At 36.7% G+C, this 19,755-nt stretch overlaps 1 protein-coding gene across 2 annotated transcripts; it reads right to left on the bottom strand.

Moving 5' to 3' along the window:
* Positions 1–10,697: 10,697 nt before the first annotated feature.
* On the bottom strand, positions 10,698–15,380 carry LOC105220985 (glycoprotein-N-acetylgalactosamine 3-beta-galactosyltransferase 1). 2 transcript variants are annotated; one of them, XM_011197584.3, is made up of 5 exons: positions 15,177–15,380; positions 14,637–15,094; positions 14,483–14,579; positions 11,458–11,730; positions 10,698–11,057 (listed from the first exon to the last, which is right to left on the bottom strand). In XM_011197584.3, exons 1-5 carry the CDS (start codon positions 15,261–15,263, stop codon positions 10,851–10,853), a joined length of 1,122 nt encoding a protein of 373 aa, XP_011195886.2. In that variant the 5' UTR covers positions 15,264–15,380; the 3' UTR covers positions 10,698–10,850. The 2 variants fall into 2 exon arrangements, with proteins under 2 accessions (XP_011195886.2, XP_028902045.2); XM_029046212.2 differs by having other exon boundaries at positions 15,222–15,372.
* Positions 15,381–19,755: the final 4,375 nt, after the last annotated feature.

Here is a 19,755-nt window from a genome sequence, read left to right as displayed (position 1 = left end):
CGCTGCAGTTGTTGCATGCATTTTCGGGCACACTTGCTGCCACATAGCAACGCCAAAGCGTAAAACAATTGCACATATTAATTACCAAAGCAACAACAATAAAGTTGGCCAAAAAAACACTCGTATAATGTTGCCACTTCCGCTGCGCCTTGGCGTGCGGTTGCAAGGGTACTCCTGGCCACATGCAACACTCACTTCATGTTTTTTAGTGTCACCCACTACTGTCACATTTTGTATGTATTTATATATATATATATTTGTCCAAATTGCTACAGTGGCCACCGCACCAAGTGACTCACTAGCAATTACTTATGCACCAACTTTAAACTTAGCCAATCAGCCAAAGTCCATGGCGACCACAACAACTCGAAAAATATCATGCCAATTTCCTGCAAGCATGACTCCGTACAAATTGCGTTTGATTTCTTGCGATTTCTTGTGGCACGCGCTCCGCGGCACGACTCAACGCACACCCGTCACCGACCGACGTCTACGAAACGTTTGAGGATCGCCGTCAAGGTGTGCACCGCCTTTGCCCTAGCTGGCTAGCGTTTGTTCGTCGTCTTGAGCCTTGCATGCTACAGGTCCCTCTCTACAGTGCTGTGCTACAACTCACTTTCCCTACTCAGTCGCGACGCTCACTCATTCCTTTACAGCCGACGTTCGCTTTCTTTCGTTTTTCTTACTCGCCTTCGTCACCTTCTCCTTCCATAAAATGTCTCACATTGCAACCCTTGACAATGTCTTGAGACTGTTTATGGCACTCTTGCGTGTTCTACAAACGTTTGGTGTCTCTGTATGTGTGTGGTGAGCAACAGTCGCATACGATTCTTACACTTCCTTCCACTCATTCTTGAGCAACGTCGGTCATATAGAGTCTTCCTCAACTCAAGGTGCTCGACTTACAACCCCTCGTGGATTATTATTGCATGTTTTCTTTGTTGCTTTTGTATGCACACATTTGTCTTGGAAGTGTGCTTGTAGTGGTTAGAGTGAGTGGTTTGAGGAAATATGACTTATTTGAAATTCCTTTGGTTTGGCGCGCCAGCAACACGTTTAAGCCATTGTTGAGAATGAGAGTGTGAGTGTATTGTATTTAAGCGCTCTTCTATGTGTGAGTATGTGTGCGCACATTCTTATAGGAATCCCATAAGGAAGCCAATGCAATGTGACAATGGAATGCCTTTGAATGTCCAGTTTCTTATTTACCCACATTCTTCTATGAAAGGTGAACGGATATCATATACCTACTATATACACGCAGATATAGTATATACTCGTATTTGTATAGTCAAATAGCTGTATTGATAAACAAATACCATAGCTGTGAAAATAGTTTAAGAGGTACATATATCTTATTTGAAAAATTTTATATGTGGCTTTATGTGACCCGGACGCTATTGGTCACATGTCTTTAATCTATCCAAGTATTCCTAATATTTAATTTAAACTTGAAAGTGTAGTCTTTCTTAGAACCAACATTAACATTCGAAGAAACATAAAAAATAAACATTTGCTAACTGATTAAATCTTAGAAGATATCTAAAAGAAAATGTGGAAAGCTTTCTTAGAGTTTATAGAAACATACCAACGCTTATGTTGGTCTACATATATATAGGCTTCAGCAGGGAAATCTTCAATGTTCTCATCTGACAATTGGCATATTTTCTATAGCAGCTACATGAGTTTTGGGAACAAGGAAAAGTTACAGGAATGTTAAGAATAAAATGTATAAGGGAGGGCTTTAATATCGAACGTTATTATATAGAAGGTTAGATTTCATTAGGTCAAGAAGTAGGTTTCCGCAACTGTAGAGAGTCTCACATAGACAGCTTCGACAGATCTTGTGGTACCCAAATACTTATGATTTGACAAAGTGCTTGGACTGTATTACAAAGTTCATAAATCGGCTAATGTCGATTCTAGTCACTTCGCTTCGAAGGTGTACCTGCCGAGATGCTTTACCGTCAGTCTGGACATTGAGTGAGGAAGCGCTTGGATTATTCTTCTTCGCCTTTCTCTAAGCAGCTTTTAGCAGCGACTTAATCCCTAATCTCATCGCATGTGTACCTATTGGACATTAACCACACCAACGATTACGGAGAGATGAGCCTTCCTAAGAGACGTAATGAATTTTTAGTGAAAATCCTTCTTCTTCTTCTTATGAAAATGGCTGAACACCATCTTATTATAGACAGACTTTTTTATAAATAAAGCTTCATCGTACGTCTCGTCTTCATAAAAGTCCATATTTTTTACAACTTAGCCAGAAAAGAAGGCTAGCTAAAAATTTCTTTACAAAAAGGATTTTCATAAAAATAAATGAATTTATTTGACCAGGAGCTATAGATAATTTCACTTATTTTTAAATAACGAGGAAATGAGCAAACTATTGGATGCTAATAACAAAACTTTATCCATTCATTACCTTCTCTTAACTCAATATACTTTGATTACAAATGGATTCGAATATAAAATGAAGGAACCGTGATTTCATTGGAAAATAGAATCCAAAGTTAAACCTATTTCGTCCATTTCGAATCTGCAACTAGGATGCCAAGAAAATATGATGTTCCAAATCGGGATCAAATTGGTCGTGTAATTCCTGAGATATGGTTTTTGACCCAAAAGATATATATAGCTGGGTCTTGGTAGAAACTAACTCAACCAGCTGACATGACATAAAATGAATATGAGCAGCACAATTTAAAAAAAATTACCAACTATTGTAGTTTGAAAGAAATTACAAAGAACCCTAATAGAGGTGTTAATAAGTCACTGTTTGATTAGAAAGCACTAAGAAGGCAACGAGTTTACGGAAGCATTGCTCTTACAAATAATTTCAGACTTCTAAGTCATGAACATGATCTAGGTAGGTAGGTAAAGTGGATGTCAGTACTTTGCATTCACATAGAAGATGTACCACAGTCTCTTCCTCTTCTATTTCTTGGCAGCTCCTACAGTGGTCATTGTTTTGCACTGGTCACATGCCCAGTCTGTCGGCATGTCTTTCTATCAGACAATGACCAGTTAACACTCCAACTAGAGTTCTTATGTCCTTCCTTTTAAATTTCAGATTCGGCTCAGTCTATGGCCTGATTATCGATTAAGTGTCTACAAGTGGCCAACGACATGCATATATCCCTTTACTGGGATCCAATTGTAAAGTTGTGCCCAATTTGACTAGTTCGTCTGCTTCACAGTTACAGAATATGACTGTGTCCAGGAACCCATTGCAAGTTTATCGTAAGAAAGAAGTCAGTTCCATTAATGGCATTCTTTTACTATCTTAGAGGAAATCCTTAGGGTCTTAAGTGATTTTAAAGCCACTTGGCTGTCTGTAAAAATATAAATATTTCTCGTCGTAAGCACCCTCTCTGTCAACACGAGCAACACGAGCTTTCTTTTATTGCAATAACCTCTGCCTGAAAGACGCTGCAGTAATTTGGTAGTTGGAAGGCGAATTTGGTATCTAGTTGTTCCGAAAAGACACTTAGTGGGGAAGACAATATTGAGGGACATATGTAGATTTAATTCTAGTGGATGTTAGACTGTCCCTGGTTATGAGTGACTAATAGCCTATTGCTTTCAAGGCAAGTCAATAGGCGGCAAGTTAAGAATGACATCTAGAGCCTGAACACGATCTAATAATTTGAACATATTTTCTTTCGACTTGTCATATGACAAAATGTCTGAGATATAAAGATATAAAGAAGAATACAAAATGTATGAAAAAGTGAGAATACAAACTTAAAGTTCGGGAAAAACTTTAAGAACGGGATCTTAGAGAGGAAACATATGTTATAGTTTTTAGATAGCGTATAGTATTCTAAAAAGTTTAAAACTTCGACTGGAGTTCCAAACAGATAGACGTTGAAATTTTAAAAGAATTTTCAGGAGCTTACATTTCTTAATTTCGCTAATATGTTTCCTCGATATTTAAAGTTTTAAAAATTCAGAATCAACAAAGACCTTACATTTTCCTTATCTACCAAAGGCCAAAAATATTTTGTTCCAAGCTGCATTTTGCTTTTGTTCAATAATTACTGAATTGTGCCAGGTCCAACTGTCCAAAACGAGTTAGTTCGGGAATTTTCCTGCATTTGCTGAGCAAACCCTACTCGCCACGATATCCTGCGGAGTATCGAAATTATTATAAAACCTTTCTTCACCGCTTCAATGCTCAAACTAGTCGTGCGCCTATGAAAGTATTGTAATGTAAATCTCGAACATGCTCAAAAGCTACCCAAAAAGTACGCGAGTCAAACGAAACCGTGATTTGCATTTTAATCACTTACAAGGTTGTCAAATGACAGCTACAAAATGAACGTCAAATGAAAATTTAGGTGTGCAAAACCAGACTCCTGCCTGCACATTATGTCCCGCGCGGTAGCAACCCTGCGCATTACAAAAGCTACTGACATGTGGTAAGTTAAAACTCGGCGAACATGTGTACGAGCATTATCGATGACTATCAAGCTGCTGTAAGCTGTAAGTAGTAGTAAATGAAATATGTAAAAATATGCGTAATGCAAATCACAAACCTACAGCAAATGGGTGTTTGCCTGCGTAACGAGTTTGTGCGCGCAGTGGTTAGGCACAAAGCAGGCAAGCACGCCTGTTTGTATGCTAACACATGTGCATATCTGCGATAGTAAGCGGCGCGCGCGCGCACGCACAAGAGTAAGGCAGCTTTCTAATAACATAAAAACGCGTATTTATAAGAGATATGCAAATTGCATGGAGATTAAGGAGCAAACCCTACGCGCACACACGAAATTCCAGTTGGAAAAGGCGAAGTGTGCGCAACCCTTAACAACATAGACGGAACGCGCGCTTAACGAACCGGTTACGCAGACACGTTCCAAAAGCAGAAACAAAAAAATGTCGAGACTTGTAACGAAATTCAATTACGTGCCGACCTAATGAGCGCCTAGGAAACCCCGTTATTTTTACGGTTTTTTTTGTATTCCTGAAGAAAACTCGTTGTAATGAACTTGCGAACACGCCGGCGCGTCGACGCGCAATAAATTTGTATGACAGCAATGCAGACACCTTTGAATTCATACGAACGCGTGTGTTTATATGTGCACGCGCGCTTAACTCTTTCAGCTGAAAATAAATGAAAATTAAAACATTTATTTGCTTTAATTACCGAGCGACACGCCGCGGCATGACGCGCGCCAGCAAAGGTGAAAATTTCAAATTCAATGCGGTCTGCATGCTATTGTGTCGAATTTTACCTTTTTTCCGGGGGTTCCCAATGCTGCGCTCAACGTCAGCTGTGCGTATGCGCTGAACTCACGCGCGCACTCAGCAAAGAACTCGTAAATCCTGCAGTCAACACAGAAGCGCTACGCGTGCCATACCACCACTGCGGATTCTGCATAGAAAGTTGGAACAACGACAGACGACCCTCGACTCTTTCTTTTGCTAGCTGACGTACACTACAGTGTACAGCGGCGCTTCTTCATTTTCACATTTCATGTCCATAAATAACGAAAAGTACACGAAAAATGCGCTCGTACAAAACACTTACGCGCGCGCGATCTATATATACATACACACATATGGAAAAACTGCTATCGGAATCTCCCCAGGTAATTTTCACGTGTGCGTCACGTTTTATGTGATTTTCCGGTTCACTCATAATCTTTGGCGCTACAGCCTGTGTGCATGTGGTTGTGTGGCACTTCGTACGCGTGCCACCACTATTCTGTGCTATGCGGCACCGCATTGCGACCGGGTGAATGCGCCAACTGACGACCGCCGCAAAATGCAAACGCAACAATGATAAATTGGCGAACGTCAATGCGGACGCAATGCGCCGTGCCGCAACGCGCTGCTGTGATCGAAGGCGAAAAATGTGTATGAACCACGCGCCACATGATAAATTGCCACATACCACTCCCAGCACACAAAGCCATGCAACGCCGCTGCTGCCAATGCCAGTGCCACTATTACTGACAAACGGACGGACGGACGGATGGGCACACTTAAGTGTTTGTTCTTTTTATTGCATACAGCAGTTGAGCGATTGTAACAATTTTTTCCAGCTTTTCCTCTTTGCTTTAATATGAAGGTAAGTGTGCTAGCATTTCTCAAGTCGCTGAGGATTAAGAGTTAACGTTGCGCAGTGCAAAGTTCAACTTTGTAATTGGATATCGGTACAGGCGTTCAGCGTTCGTCCGTGCATCGAGCGCTCCCCTCATTCGCGTTGCATACTTAAGTGATAATCGAAAAGATGGATTTTGCACACGCAACCGCGAGTGAAGAATCATGAAAAATTACTTCATCCAGTGGGTGATTTTCCGTGTGCAGACTCTTCGCCTTTTTTTCAATTTCAGTGAAGGATTTGCCAGGAAAAGCAATGACATGACTTTAAAGGAGTTAAGGGGAGTTTTAGGTATTCAAGAAAGGGTGGGTATGGGGGAAGTTTGCCTAACTTCTTATGCCAAATATTTTTAAATTTGTTTGTAATTATATATAATCAATCAATCAGAAAATTGATTGAATCTGAGAATGTGACTTTAAGCTAAGTTCAGCTTAAGCTAAGGGTTAATTTTGAGTTGATGAAATTTTCTCGTCAAAGTTTATTCTAATAAAAATATTACGATTCTGAAAGCATTCGACATTGCATACAAGAAATAAATATCACCAAGGTCTCTTTGTTGTTTTCATTGCTAAGAATAGTTTTTTTGTTGATTCTTATTCAATTAGATGTTCCAATATCAGATCGTAGGCTTTTCGTAAAAAATATTAACTCTGTGTGAATATCGGTAACGGGTATTATTGTTATTTCTGACATCTTCTACGTTCGATGGTGTTATCTAGACAGAAAGTGGACAATGAAATATGCAATTTATTGAAAACTGAAAAGTATTTTCAAATGATTTTAGAGTTCTCTTGTCAAGGCAAGACACTATATCATCCAAATTTTAAATCCTAATAGGTTAGTACCTGATGGAGTGCCGTCACGTAGTCAATGAGAAGTATCATATCATCCTTTATGATGCCTGCGCTTGACGAGAATTTTAAAAGGTGATGTGGTTTCACCAACCAAATCTCTTCCAGATTATGTTACTGTAAATCCCCAAAGTGCTGAAGCCGTTGCCTTAACACTGCAGAACAAGCAACCAACAGATATTTCATTGTTTCTCTAGTACCTTGCTCTTGATATTCGTGCATTCTTCGCCATCTGTCAGCTCCTTCTTGTAGGCGTGCGCCGCCATCAGAATGTGACCAGTGAGTATGCGGAACATGTTCCTACATTTCCTTCTATCGAGCGTCAGTAGAAATCTTGTGTGTTACTAATCTACCGCTTTACACATCACTTTTGCGGTTTTGCATCCACCGCGCTTTAAACTTTCTGCTTCTGTCAATCACGGTTTCAGATGACACTTTTACACCTCTCTTGGCAATCTCGTCCACTACCTCGTTACCCTCGATGTATCTGTGGCCTGCCACCCGTAGTATTGGAGTTGATTACTTCTGGCGAAATCCTCCACAGCTGCCCTGCAACACAATACGCTTTTGGCCGATAAGCAGAAAGAGCATTTAGATATTGCCTTGATTGCCTCCAGACTGTCTACGTATATGTTGACTTTAGAGTAACCTGGTGGTGCATTTTAGGATAGCTCAGCGGCTTTTTGAATTGTAAACACCTCTACTAGAAATATACTGCAGTAATCCGGAAGTTTGGGAGGCTTTAACTCCTATTAAAGTGACATATACTTCTCATTAGCTTCTCCTGACTGTTGTCATAAAATTCTTAAACTTTTAATAAACCGATAAGGCATTTCCCACATGGTTAAAAACAATCCAGACAAACCACAAAATAGGAACACTAGTTTATATAAAGTAGCAATCAATCCGGAAAATGTTGAATATGCCCTGAGGAAGACGAAACGACGAAAACGGTTACGTCTGTGACTTTTCTTTAAGTTTACAAAGTCACTGAATATCATTTAGTTAAGGCTATACTAGGACAGACGATATAAATTGGAAAGGCCGAAAGCATAACAAAAACTCCCAGTTCTTTATATATAGTTATAGTTTATGCCAAAGCATCACTCACTTTAGCGATTATCCAAACTTTAGAGAGTGGTAAATCGCACAAGAACTGGTATAAAGTTAATATATTGGCATAATAAAATAATAATGATAAATTAGGACCTTATATAAATTCAGAAGTCACCATAAATATTCTAGTATTGAATTCAACTGGATTTGTTGTTTTCATATGTAAATATCTTGGTAAAAATTGGAATTTCAATTTAGCGAGAAAAGTAGCGACTCGGAAAACTATATTGTATGTGTATATTAGGGCGGGTCGATTTAAAAATCGCTCATTGCTCTGTGAAAATCGTATTCTAGGGATCAAAATAAGAAACTTTGCCGAAGGAACCATACATCTAAAACGAATTTTGATGTCCCCCAATTTGGGTCGAACTTTTGGGTAGGGGCAAATTTTGAAAAATCCCACTTTGACCCATTTAGAGTGCTCCAATCGAGTCCAAATGTATGACCGACCCCCACTAACTTTGGACGGCCAATCCACCCATGCCAGTGGCACACCCCCTGGAACTCCCCTGGTGGGTTCCCCATACAATCATTTCAAAAAATCACCATTTTTGGCCTTCACATGAAAAAATCAGCTAAATGGCTATGTTTTTACTTTATTTTTATTTATTTATTTATAATAATATCTATCTTTTCTCTTAAGAAATTTATTTAGTCAGAACATATGTAAATGAAAAAATTAATTTAAGTGAGTTATAGAAAAGAAACTAAAAAAAATTATTTTTTGAAGTCTTTTTTTACTTTCAAGTCTGGGCATTTCGCACGGCTCTCTAATGTCGTCGCCATAACAGCCTCTACATTTGCCGGTATAACCCGTTTGGGAACGCTAGCTAGCAGTTGAACATGTCGTTCCGTTCCTTGTATGTGTGATGGAATTTTTGGCTCATTAAACGGTGGATCATCTTGATTTAAATATTCTTTCAATGTATCGTACGGAATGCTTCGCGTGAATGGTGGTTCAAATACGATATTTATATCATTCAAATTGATCATTTCCGTATAACTTGTGCAATTAAAGTTTATATCTGGTTTTTTATAAACTCTAAGTTCCATTGGCTCGTCAACATCGGTTCGATAGCGTAGAATTTTCTTGATGGCACAGTTGCGCTTTTCTTTCCTATCATCAAACAACATTGATAACAAGATATTTTCCCAATGCGCATAATATGAATTATCTTTAATTACTTGATTGACAATTTTGCGTAAACGAGGTTCTAGAAATCGTGACCAACCAATGAACTTGAAAAATAATGCACTGCCGTACACGACAGAGCTGTAATACTTGATATTGAAGTACATTGGCACATAACATTTAATTATAAATTCAACCAGAATTCTTAAATTTGCATCTGGATTTTCCGTTGTCACATATAATCGCAATAATCTAGCGGCCTTGGTGAGCCATCGAATGAAAACGCTAACAAATTGGTATCATCTAACCGTTTGCGAAGCACTTCTTGTCTGTATTTCTCTTTTTCTCTGCGAACTTTCGATTTATCCATGATGAGAGGTTTCCCATGCTTATCTTTAATTTTAAAATCTTGCAAAAGAGCGGTTCCCAATGCTGATGCTACTCTGTCAGGCACACCAAATCTGTCACATACCAAGGCAAAGTTAAAACAATCATATCTCTCTGTGTAGTGAACTTGTGCTTCTATCCATATCTTCTTGAACCGGTGGCGGTGCGTATGTTGAATCATCGGGATCTTGGTATGTTGGCATTGATGACATAGACGTTGCTCCTTGCTCTTCAGTTTCCATCATAAATGCATTCATTGTTAGTCTTCTCTGATTATGTTGATCATGCATGAACTCTTTGAGGCGTTCGGGAACCCAGCCGCATGCACATGGAGCTGCCTTCAAATCGCATTTACATGTTCCGATGTAAAAAATTGTTTCCTGAGATTTTACATACTCTGTAAATTGCTGGGTGTTGTTTCTTCTCTTGATTTGCTCTTGATACTTGTCAGCAATTTATTCAATTTATTCCATTTATTACATACACTTTTTTTCAGCATTATTTCCATACCAAGTTTTCCCAAATTCCAATCAACTTATCTTGTACTTGAATAGTGAATGATTTATGGGAAAAATTTTTTTGTTCTGTTTTAGCACGTTCGCTTAAGTAAAAATAATATCTCAAGATATCCAGATGGGTTGGTAAATTAAGATCAGTCAAATCAGTAGACACACCAAAAACAGTAACATCATGCTTGGGGTTTTCGATAGTTGTTGATGTAGTTGCTTCATCTTGCGGTGTAGAGGATGGTGGATTCATTGTAAACTTTTTGATTTGGAATGGTCACTTCACTTATTATTTTTTTTTGAAATACCATAGTGGTTATTGCTTTAGTTCTCCTCACTTTCAGAGGTAATAAGAAGAAATGGTAATTTCAATTCTATTTCAAAATTTGCCCCTACCCAAAAGTTCGACCCAAATTGGGGGACATCAGAATTCGTTTCAGAGGTATGGTTCCTTCGGCAAAGTTTCTTATTTTGATCCCTAGAATATGATTTTCATAGAGCAATGGGCGATTTTTTTGCCTCCCCACAAATCGACCCGGCCTAGTGTGTATAGTTCGTTTTAATCCATTTCATCCAATTTTTCGTAACTATTATAAAATATAAGAAAACTAAGTATATTTGTTTAAATAATATATTACAATTTCACTACGATTATAACAAGTTAAAAAGTGTATACAAACAACCGACAGCTGCTAATTGAACTTATAGATATTTCACTTGACATTAAATAAACGACTTTGCGACTAATCCTCATCCTTGAAAATATTATTGGACAATTGGCGCTGCCATTTCCTCATCAACAACGACATATTGGCTTTCGCTGGCAAAGTGTGCGGCACATTCGCCACACCAAAGGGGCGCAACTCATAGAGGAAATATTCCAAAACGTAGAACTCCTTCGGCTTAATGTAATGAAACGAAATGGCGCTGCGCGAACAACACTGTAAATTCTGAAATACAAATGAGAAAAGAAATGAAAATAGACAAAATTGCATTAAAAAGAATGGATAACAACAATCCGCTTCATTTGGTGATATAACTAAAGACACACAAACATATTCAGGCAGTTTAAGCAGTTGAAGTTTATATAATGCCTTGGCAGCGAGTAAATAAAAGCAATTTGGCAAATCTAACAAAATTAAACGTGCAATAAAAATAACAAGTGAGTAAGTAATTAATCTCCATTCGACAGACGACAGTTGCAATTTCTTGCTCCACTACTTGTGCCAACTGCCTGCCAGCCACCCAGCACCTGCAACTAACTTCACACACTCGCACTCACACTCTTCCGCCAACCTCTCCCTCTCACTCTCTCTCTCTCTTTTTCTGTGTGTCGTGTGTCCAACTGACCTTATCGCGTTTGTAGAACAGGTATAATGGATACCATTCCGACGTATCGACAGGTATCAGATGTATCGGCGCCAATGGATGGAAACGTTCGGCGCCCTCATCGTCGCGCGCATCGCCCGCCACAACGCCGGCATTCTGCAAACAAATACCCATCTCTTTGTCCTCGGAGAGTTGATTTTGCGAGCACGCCGTGCTGTTGGCGGCGGCGACCTCGGCGAAGCGACGCAACGCGGCACGGCTGAGCACGTAACCGGCACCACCAGACATATAACCCTAATTTGGCCGAAAAGAAGAAAAAGAAGAAAAACAATAAAAACAGAAACAACAAAAACACAAATGAAAATAAAATCAACGAATCAGTATAAAAGCAAATGCCAAATTTGTGCAAATATATGAATATTGCGCGACGGTAAATATTGCGCAAGCATACATTTGCTTAGCATATATAGTATATATGACGCGCAAGTGTAAGGACGTGCGCCTGGTTCACGCGTGCGATGAGTGTGGGAATGACCGTTTTGGGTGGTTGCTGGCACTTCATAGCTCGCGCGGTTAATGTTGTATGCGTATAACGGTGATTTTTGGGAATGTCTGTCTGCAGGTACGCTGATGCTAGCAATTTCGGTTATGTTAGACAAATAAGTCGATGTGTATGTGTGAGACTGGTTGTGTGCTGGCGTTTGGCAAGCAAATATTTGCCATTGGGTCACACGGTGTACACATAGCAATTTAAACAACACACGGATCCTTTGCGTTCCTTTTTGCGGTGGTTGCGCATATGAGACGCGTGAGCCATAGAATATAGATAAACGTACACTTTCACTATGAATATTTTCAATTTCTGGGAATTGTATAACTAACATTTCTGTAGTCAATGACTTTTCAAGTAGAAGAATTAACTCCTCAGTGTTGTCTCAATAGCTCCAAATTATATGTTTTTCATCATTTCATCATCAACCTTGAATCGTATCAATCATTTATTATTGAGTCATTAGCCGTCTTCGATTCGCTACTTCTCTACTCGATATGCTTGAGCTCTACTCTATTTTCCAAACTTTAACGTATATATAATCCACATATCTCGAGAAGAAGAATAAAGTCTGTGAGTGTGTCATTAATATATTGCTATTCCATCTCTAATTATCATACCAGTTTATGGGATTTATACCAGTTGTTAGTTCGTTTCGCTTCTCTCTAAAATTTAGCGTAACGAAAACAGAAAAAAGTTATTGTTGGTTGAAGACGAAATTCGACATTGTGTCACTACTTAGGCATTCGTTCGTTGCCGAATGTATGTGATTGGCGTTGCAACCGTTTACCTCTCTCTCTCCTTCGCAGTTCGGCGCCAGTTGGAGATCCCAAGTATAACCAGGTCGCTCTCCACCTGGTCCCTCCAACGGAGTGGAGGCCTTCCCCTTCCTCGGCTTCCTCCGGCGGGTACTGCATCGAACACTTTCAGGGCTGGAGTGTTTTCGTCCATTCGGACAACATGACCTAGCCAGCGTAGCCGCTGTCTTTTTATTCGCTGAACTATGTCAATGTCGTCGTATAGCTCGTACAGCTCATCGTTCCATCGTCTGCGGTATTCGCCGTTGCCAATGTTCTGAGGACCATAAATCTTGCGCAAAATTTTCCTCTCTAAAACTCCTAGTGTCGTCTCATCTGATGTTGACATCGTCCAAGCTTCTGCACCATAAAGCAGGACGGGAATGATAAGAGACTTGTAGAGCTTGATTTTAGTTCGTCGAGAGAGGACTTTACTGTTCAATTGCCTACTCAGTCCAAAGTAGCACCTGTTGGCAAGAGTTATTCTGCGCTGGATTTCGAGGCTGACATTGTTCGTGTTGTTGATGCTGGTTCCCAGATAAACGAAATTATCTACGACCTCGAAGTTATGACTGTCAACAGTGACGTGGGAGCCAAGCCGAATACAACTTGAATAAAGCTATAATTCCTCAAAAATTCCTTACATCATATCCACTTGATGCCGAATCGAATAATCAAGTAAAAATATTAGTAACTGAAAAATAGTTTACGCTTTTCGAGTTCATGAATGCAAGTGAAACTCCCTGAGCTTCACAATAACTCATCCTGTAATTCCAGATTTTCGGTGCCTTGGTGACGATTTCTGTTTCTATATCATGGATGCATTTGTCGATGTTCTTGGTAAGAATCTAAATCGTTAATGGGATATTCGTATATATTACCAAAAAGACGAATGGCAACAGAGCGCAGTTGCTAGATGCCCATTGGATTTGCCGAGATAAGAATTTATTCATCTGCGCTGGAAAAACTCGATTCGAAAGTACTGATTAGTCATCTTGCCGAAAGTAGAAATCGTTGAAGTCCATATCTTCAGCGTCTGGCCAATAAAAATTTTGTTTGATTCCTCTGTAACATCCATGCACCAACGGTTCTTGCAACATCGTTGAAGGAAAATCTATACCCATATGTCACTCTCTGAGAATATTTTGGCTTCTTGAATAACACATAGAGTTTTCTGAACTTCCGATCCGACATAGACACCAGTGCGTACGCATAAAATATGAGCCAATATGAGCCGATTGTTTTATCTTTGACTATGCCTTTGACTATGGTTTCTTCCAAACTGAAGATCGACCCGGATATAATTTCAATAACCACGCTTGTAATATTCCATGACCAAACATTCGTCCACAATACTCAGTAGAGACACATAGAGAATCATTTTCATTTTCATTTTACAATTCATCAAAATCTGAATAAGATGCCATTGTTGAAAGCTCATGTGATTAATAAGGATATTATATATATTCCACGTTCAATTTGAATAATTTTATATAGTTTTTCCACATCCACACGATAATAACTAATTATAAATCGAAATAGATCAGTTTTCAATGGATTTATCCAGTCATTTCAGTTATTTTTATTTACCTTTACTCCCATGACAGCTTCTGATTTGAGTAGTATGCTATAGTCTAAGATTAACCTTATTAAGTTTTATCAATATATATGTACACGGTTGGGCTCCACAACAAATTACCTGTTTAACGAATGGATGAAACTTGCAGCCGAAGTAGACGGGCGCATCTGGAGAAAATTGATACAGAAACGAACGCAAATTCTCCATAATAAAGTAGCTGTAAGTATACAATAAAGTATCAAACTATAAAAACAAAGCGAAACCAACAAAGCACCTATCATCGTCGGCTTTTAGAAACCAATCCGCCTCATTCGCATGATGTTCGTAAATATACTTGAAAGCCGCGCGTGTTTTATGCCACAAATAATCACGGCCTTCGGGTACATCCAATGGCACGGTGTCTAGGAAACTATCCGCTTTGGTGCTCATGAAGAGCAATTTATTGCAACGTTTACCCCATGTGTTTCTTATATGCACCGCGCGCTTCAAATGGTTCTCCGGCATGGTCATAATCCAGCACAACACCCGCGTATTATTGAACAAAAACTCCGGAAGTGTATCGGCATCCTGCGCCGACGTCGGCGTCAGCGACTGCGTTAAGTTTGTGTAATTCTGCCGCACATTGTTGCTCAACTGCTGCAACTTGACGTAATCCCAGAAGTCGGTGAGACGCACACCAACAATCAAGCCGATCAACAAGCACACAACGTTTCTAAAGAACATATTCGGGAACTTGTTTTCCCATTACAGCGTGATTATTATCAATTCTAAATAGTAAATCTTCACAAAATTTTAATAAAAACTGGATTCTCACTTTCACTCGCAAGCGCAGCGTAATCGGATTGAGTGTAACACCTACATAAACAACAGCTGCGAAGACGTAAGTCCAGTCAACGTTCATTCACATTATTTCAATGATCGACCGTACAACAGTAAATTCGAGAGCCACAAAGCGCCGCGTCAATGAGATCGTACAAACTTGTGGTCCAGCTGAACGTCAACTGAATTATTTGTGTAGAAGCATCTCAAGTATTTCGTCTTAAAGTTTTCGTGCTCTCTACGGCATTCCGCGCTCTCTAAGCCCACTATAGGCATTGTGATCGTCAGCTGGGAGCGGACTCTTAGCTTTGAACTTGAAACGCCTAAAAATACCAGCTCCTCACATACCAAAACAAACCAAAAGTTGGTCAAAAATAATTGAAATGGAATGGAATGGCATGGAAGAGCGAGCCGCAACAACAAAATTATAAACAAAAAATAACATTTCGCGTATGAAGAGTTCTCCATTACCCGCAAAGTTAAGTTCATTTTTCGTTTGAGCACTGTTGAATCAAAAACCGGTTCATCTCAGTGTCAAATTTGGATATAAACAATAAAGCACAGCAAATACTCGTAGCTACATGTTCATTGTGTGCTGCATTTTTGTTAATTTAAATTAAAAGTCTGTTAATAAATGCCAAAAAATTAGTTACTAACAATATTTAAAATTTCTATGGATGGAGGTAAGTTAAGAGGACGGCCTTGTTTTCTGTTTCTCTTTCGGAAAATTCACGAAAAAATCGGATTCTCTTAGTGTTTCGAATTGGCGGCAACTTGCAAAGTTAAGTAGCTTACAGCACCTAAGAAGATATAGCGGAAGTGTCACATCGATCTACTTTCGAATTGTTATTTCGGTCAAATCAAACATTAACTATGAAGAAAGGTAGTTCTGTAGATTTCGAAGTCTGATTAAGCTAGTGCCAACCTGGTAAAACTTCGCTCAACTTCAAGGTTATAAAAGCTGCAAATGATATACCATTGGATCTCGGCAATGGACTCTGTTCACGACGATTGAATGGTAGTTTCGTATCAGAGATTTCATAGATAATACAATAGAGCCAAAGTACACAAGTCTTAACGAATCGAGCTATCCAAATAGATACAAAAACGGCCAATCACATTTCGAATCATTTTCTCTTAAAGAAAGAGTTGAATTTATATCATCATTCATCTTCAAAAAACCACAGCGCCATAAAAAGATAACAAAATATGTTTAATAAAGACGAAAAATACTTTTTAAGTAACGTCTTGACTTGGATCAAATTACACCAGTAGACATTGCCAGTATCAGACACTCGTTTAATATATGTTTACCAATATACATATATTTAATATACCAACGCCATTCAGTTATTCAAACAATGCTCCATATCGGTTTCCTACAAAAAAAATTATAATTCCCAGAAGTTTCCCAACAGTTTCATTATCTTATCGTGAATAGTGACCAAAACCAATGAAGATGAACACCTCGAGTTGCCTCATGAGACCAAATTAAACCTATTTCGAACCTATTTATCTTAATCATGTACTGAAACTTCCTAAATATGTTTCTAAATGTCGTACAGAAACAAAAACACGATCGGAAAGATTAATAACGGAAGGTAAAAGATAGGAAAAGTAATTCGGAAAACTGAAAACTCTATGTATATATCTGGTAAATTTTTTTTAAACTCAAAGAACAGTAAAGGTTGTTCAGTAAATGCTATAAATGGACAAACATTCCAACAATGAACTGTATTTGGACAAGGAACGCTTAATTCTTAAAGTCTAGTCCAGCTTTCACATAAAAATTACGAGATTTCTCGAAAAATATCCCTACATTATTGATTGATTGATAACAACAATCCGCGGATTTGTTCCTCGATACCTAACCTCATTGTGAGGTATTATGACCGACCTTACCCTTATATTTCCGGTTGGTAAGTTCCAGATCGTACCCGAACTGGTTGGTGCCGCTAATCACACTGTTAAACTTGTTTTTAGTGTTGTCGGATAGCTAATCCGTATTAGGTAGCTTATGACAAGATAGTGTATTTTTTCTGAAGATGAGTTTCGGAGCAGAGAAACTGAAAAACATATTTATTTATTTTTATTGCAATACATTTTTTTAATCTATTAGCCAGATATGTCATTGTGTCTAAATTTTCCTCACCCAAGATTGAAACACAGTTTCTATTCATTAAATTTATTCATATTAAATATATTTATTAATAATTCTGTTGTCATACACATTTCAATAATTTTTTTTATTATGCTTTTATATTCATTTCATTCATTATTAATATTAAACTAATTCCTCATTATGTTATTAAAATATTATGGTATTTTGTTTTTGTTAATGTTAATTGTTAATTATTTTGTTTTTGTTAGTATTTTTAATTATAACTTTCATCAAACATTTATACTGGTTCACATATGCACATTCATTTCATCAACTATTTCATTCCATGTGATTTTTAATAATTTTGTTTGTTTGTTGTTGCTTTTTGTGTTTAAATTTATATTTTTTAAATTGCTTTACGCACTTGGCTACTTTCTTCTTCTTGTTATTATTTTTTATTTACTATAGAAAAATGTAATAAACTGTTTGTAAGTTGGCTTTTTGTTGTTTTTGTTTTTGTTCTACTTTAATTTTTACGTTATTTATACTTTAATTTGCATATAACTTTACTAAATTTGTTATAATAATTTGTTTTTGTTATTTTTACGTTTTTTGCTAATTTTTTTCACTTACATATATCTAAGTATATAATCGTATATAGTGTTTGTTTATATATTTTATATATATTTCATATATTATTTATTTTTATATATTTATTTATTCGTTTTTTTTGTTTGTTGTTGTGTATTTGCTTTTGCATTTTTTCTGCTTTGTTTGCATTTATTTTGTATTCTTTAAATGCGTTTCAATAAGTGCACTTGCCAATTTGTTGTTGTTCGCATTTGTTTAAACTCTATTTTTGTTAGCTTTGCTGAATTCAAATCAAATTCTATGTGTGTATATGTGTGTTTATCTATATATAAGTGTAAATGATTTGGTATTTTATGTAAACAAAATATATATATTTTTTGTGATTTTTATAAATATGAAAATTTTCAACAGCTGCTATGCTCTTTATATTTTGTGCCTGTTAATTATTTATTACAACAAAAATATATTAAACTTTAATTTTGGCAGTTCCAAAGAAAATTTTTAATTTAAATTAAAAAAAAACAATAATTTTAATTAAAAAATAATTAAAAAAAAAATATTTTGTTAACACTGTGTCACAAAAGTAAAGTAAATTTCAAATTATTTGAAAAATACAAAAAGTAAATGAAAGTTTACATATTTGCTGACCCTGTATACGAAAAAAATTAAATAATATTCGTAAAAAGACTAAAAAATAAATTTTTAAGCAAAATTTGAGTTAAATCGTGTTTCAGGTTAAAAAAATTTTTTTTATGATTATTTTAACCTAAAACCAACGCCAGATGGCGTGAGATACAATTTTTTTATTTTTAACGATTTTGAACGAAAAGTACTATTGAAATGTATTTCAATATTTTCCAAGAAATTGTTTACACTTATCCTTTATATATGGGGCATTCTCTGGAAAAAAAGCCACTTGAAAAAAAAAGTTCTTTATTTTCTTTGGCAATTATATATCTTATAAATTCATGTAAAACCTAAAATAAAACAACAAAAAAAAATTAAAAATTTGAAAAATACAAAAAAAATTAAAAAAAATATTAAAAAATAAAAAAAAAAATAAAAAAGGATTAAATGTCTGCTACGTCCACGTCGTTAATCCTGGGTTACGCTAAATTCTGATAATAATAGCGCATAAATCAATGATTTTTCATCATGTTCTGAGTTGGTTTTTTATTTGTAGCTCATACAAATATTGCTGTCCCAAAATTCCCTTTGGGGGGTAAAAAGGTGATGAAATAAGGAACATTTTAAGATATTTTCGAAAAAAAATCGAAGGGGGCATAAGTTGTTAAAAATTCCAAAAAATTTTTTTTTTCATTTTTTGCTATGAAATATTAATTTTAAAAATTTTTACGATATACAGTTTCAAAGTTTGAGAAATTCTGTACAAAAAAGTCACATGGGGTTTTAAAATCTGTTCATTAGTTTTAAAGTTATGGCGGTTCGAAAATTTTTTTACAAAAAACTTTGGCCCCTTATAATATGGCAACCCCGCGTTACACAGACCTAAAACCATATGTTTTATTTTAGGTTTTACATGTACTATAAGATATAGAATTGCCAAAGAAAATAAATAACTTTTTTTTTCAAGTGCCTTTTTTTCCAGAGAATGCCCCATATGTAGGATCAGCAATTTTAAAAATTATAGTTAAAAACACTTTCGTACTTTTTTCCGTATTTTAAAATTAATTATTTTTTGTTTAATGGGTGTCTATAAACTTTCATTTAATTTCTGTTCTTCAAATACTTTTGCAACTGTGCATTATAATTTATAATATATTATAATAAAATTATTTTAACAAAGTTGTATTTATAACATGCAGTGTTGGGAATTAAAATCATAAAACGTTAAAAAATAATTTTTTATATTCTTTTTATA

This window comes from Zeugodacus cucurbitae, chromosome 4, assembly GCF_028554725.1.
Source record: "Zeugodacus cucurbitae isolate PBARC_wt_2022May chromosome 4, idZeuCucr1.2, whole genome shotgun sequence".
Classification (NCBI taxonomy): domain Eukaryota; kingdom Metazoa; phylum Arthropoda; class Insecta; order Diptera; family Tephritidae; genus Zeugodacus; species Zeugodacus cucurbitae.
Note: the sequence above shows the minus strand (reverse complement) of the source record. Positions and strands in the feature narration are given on the sequence as shown.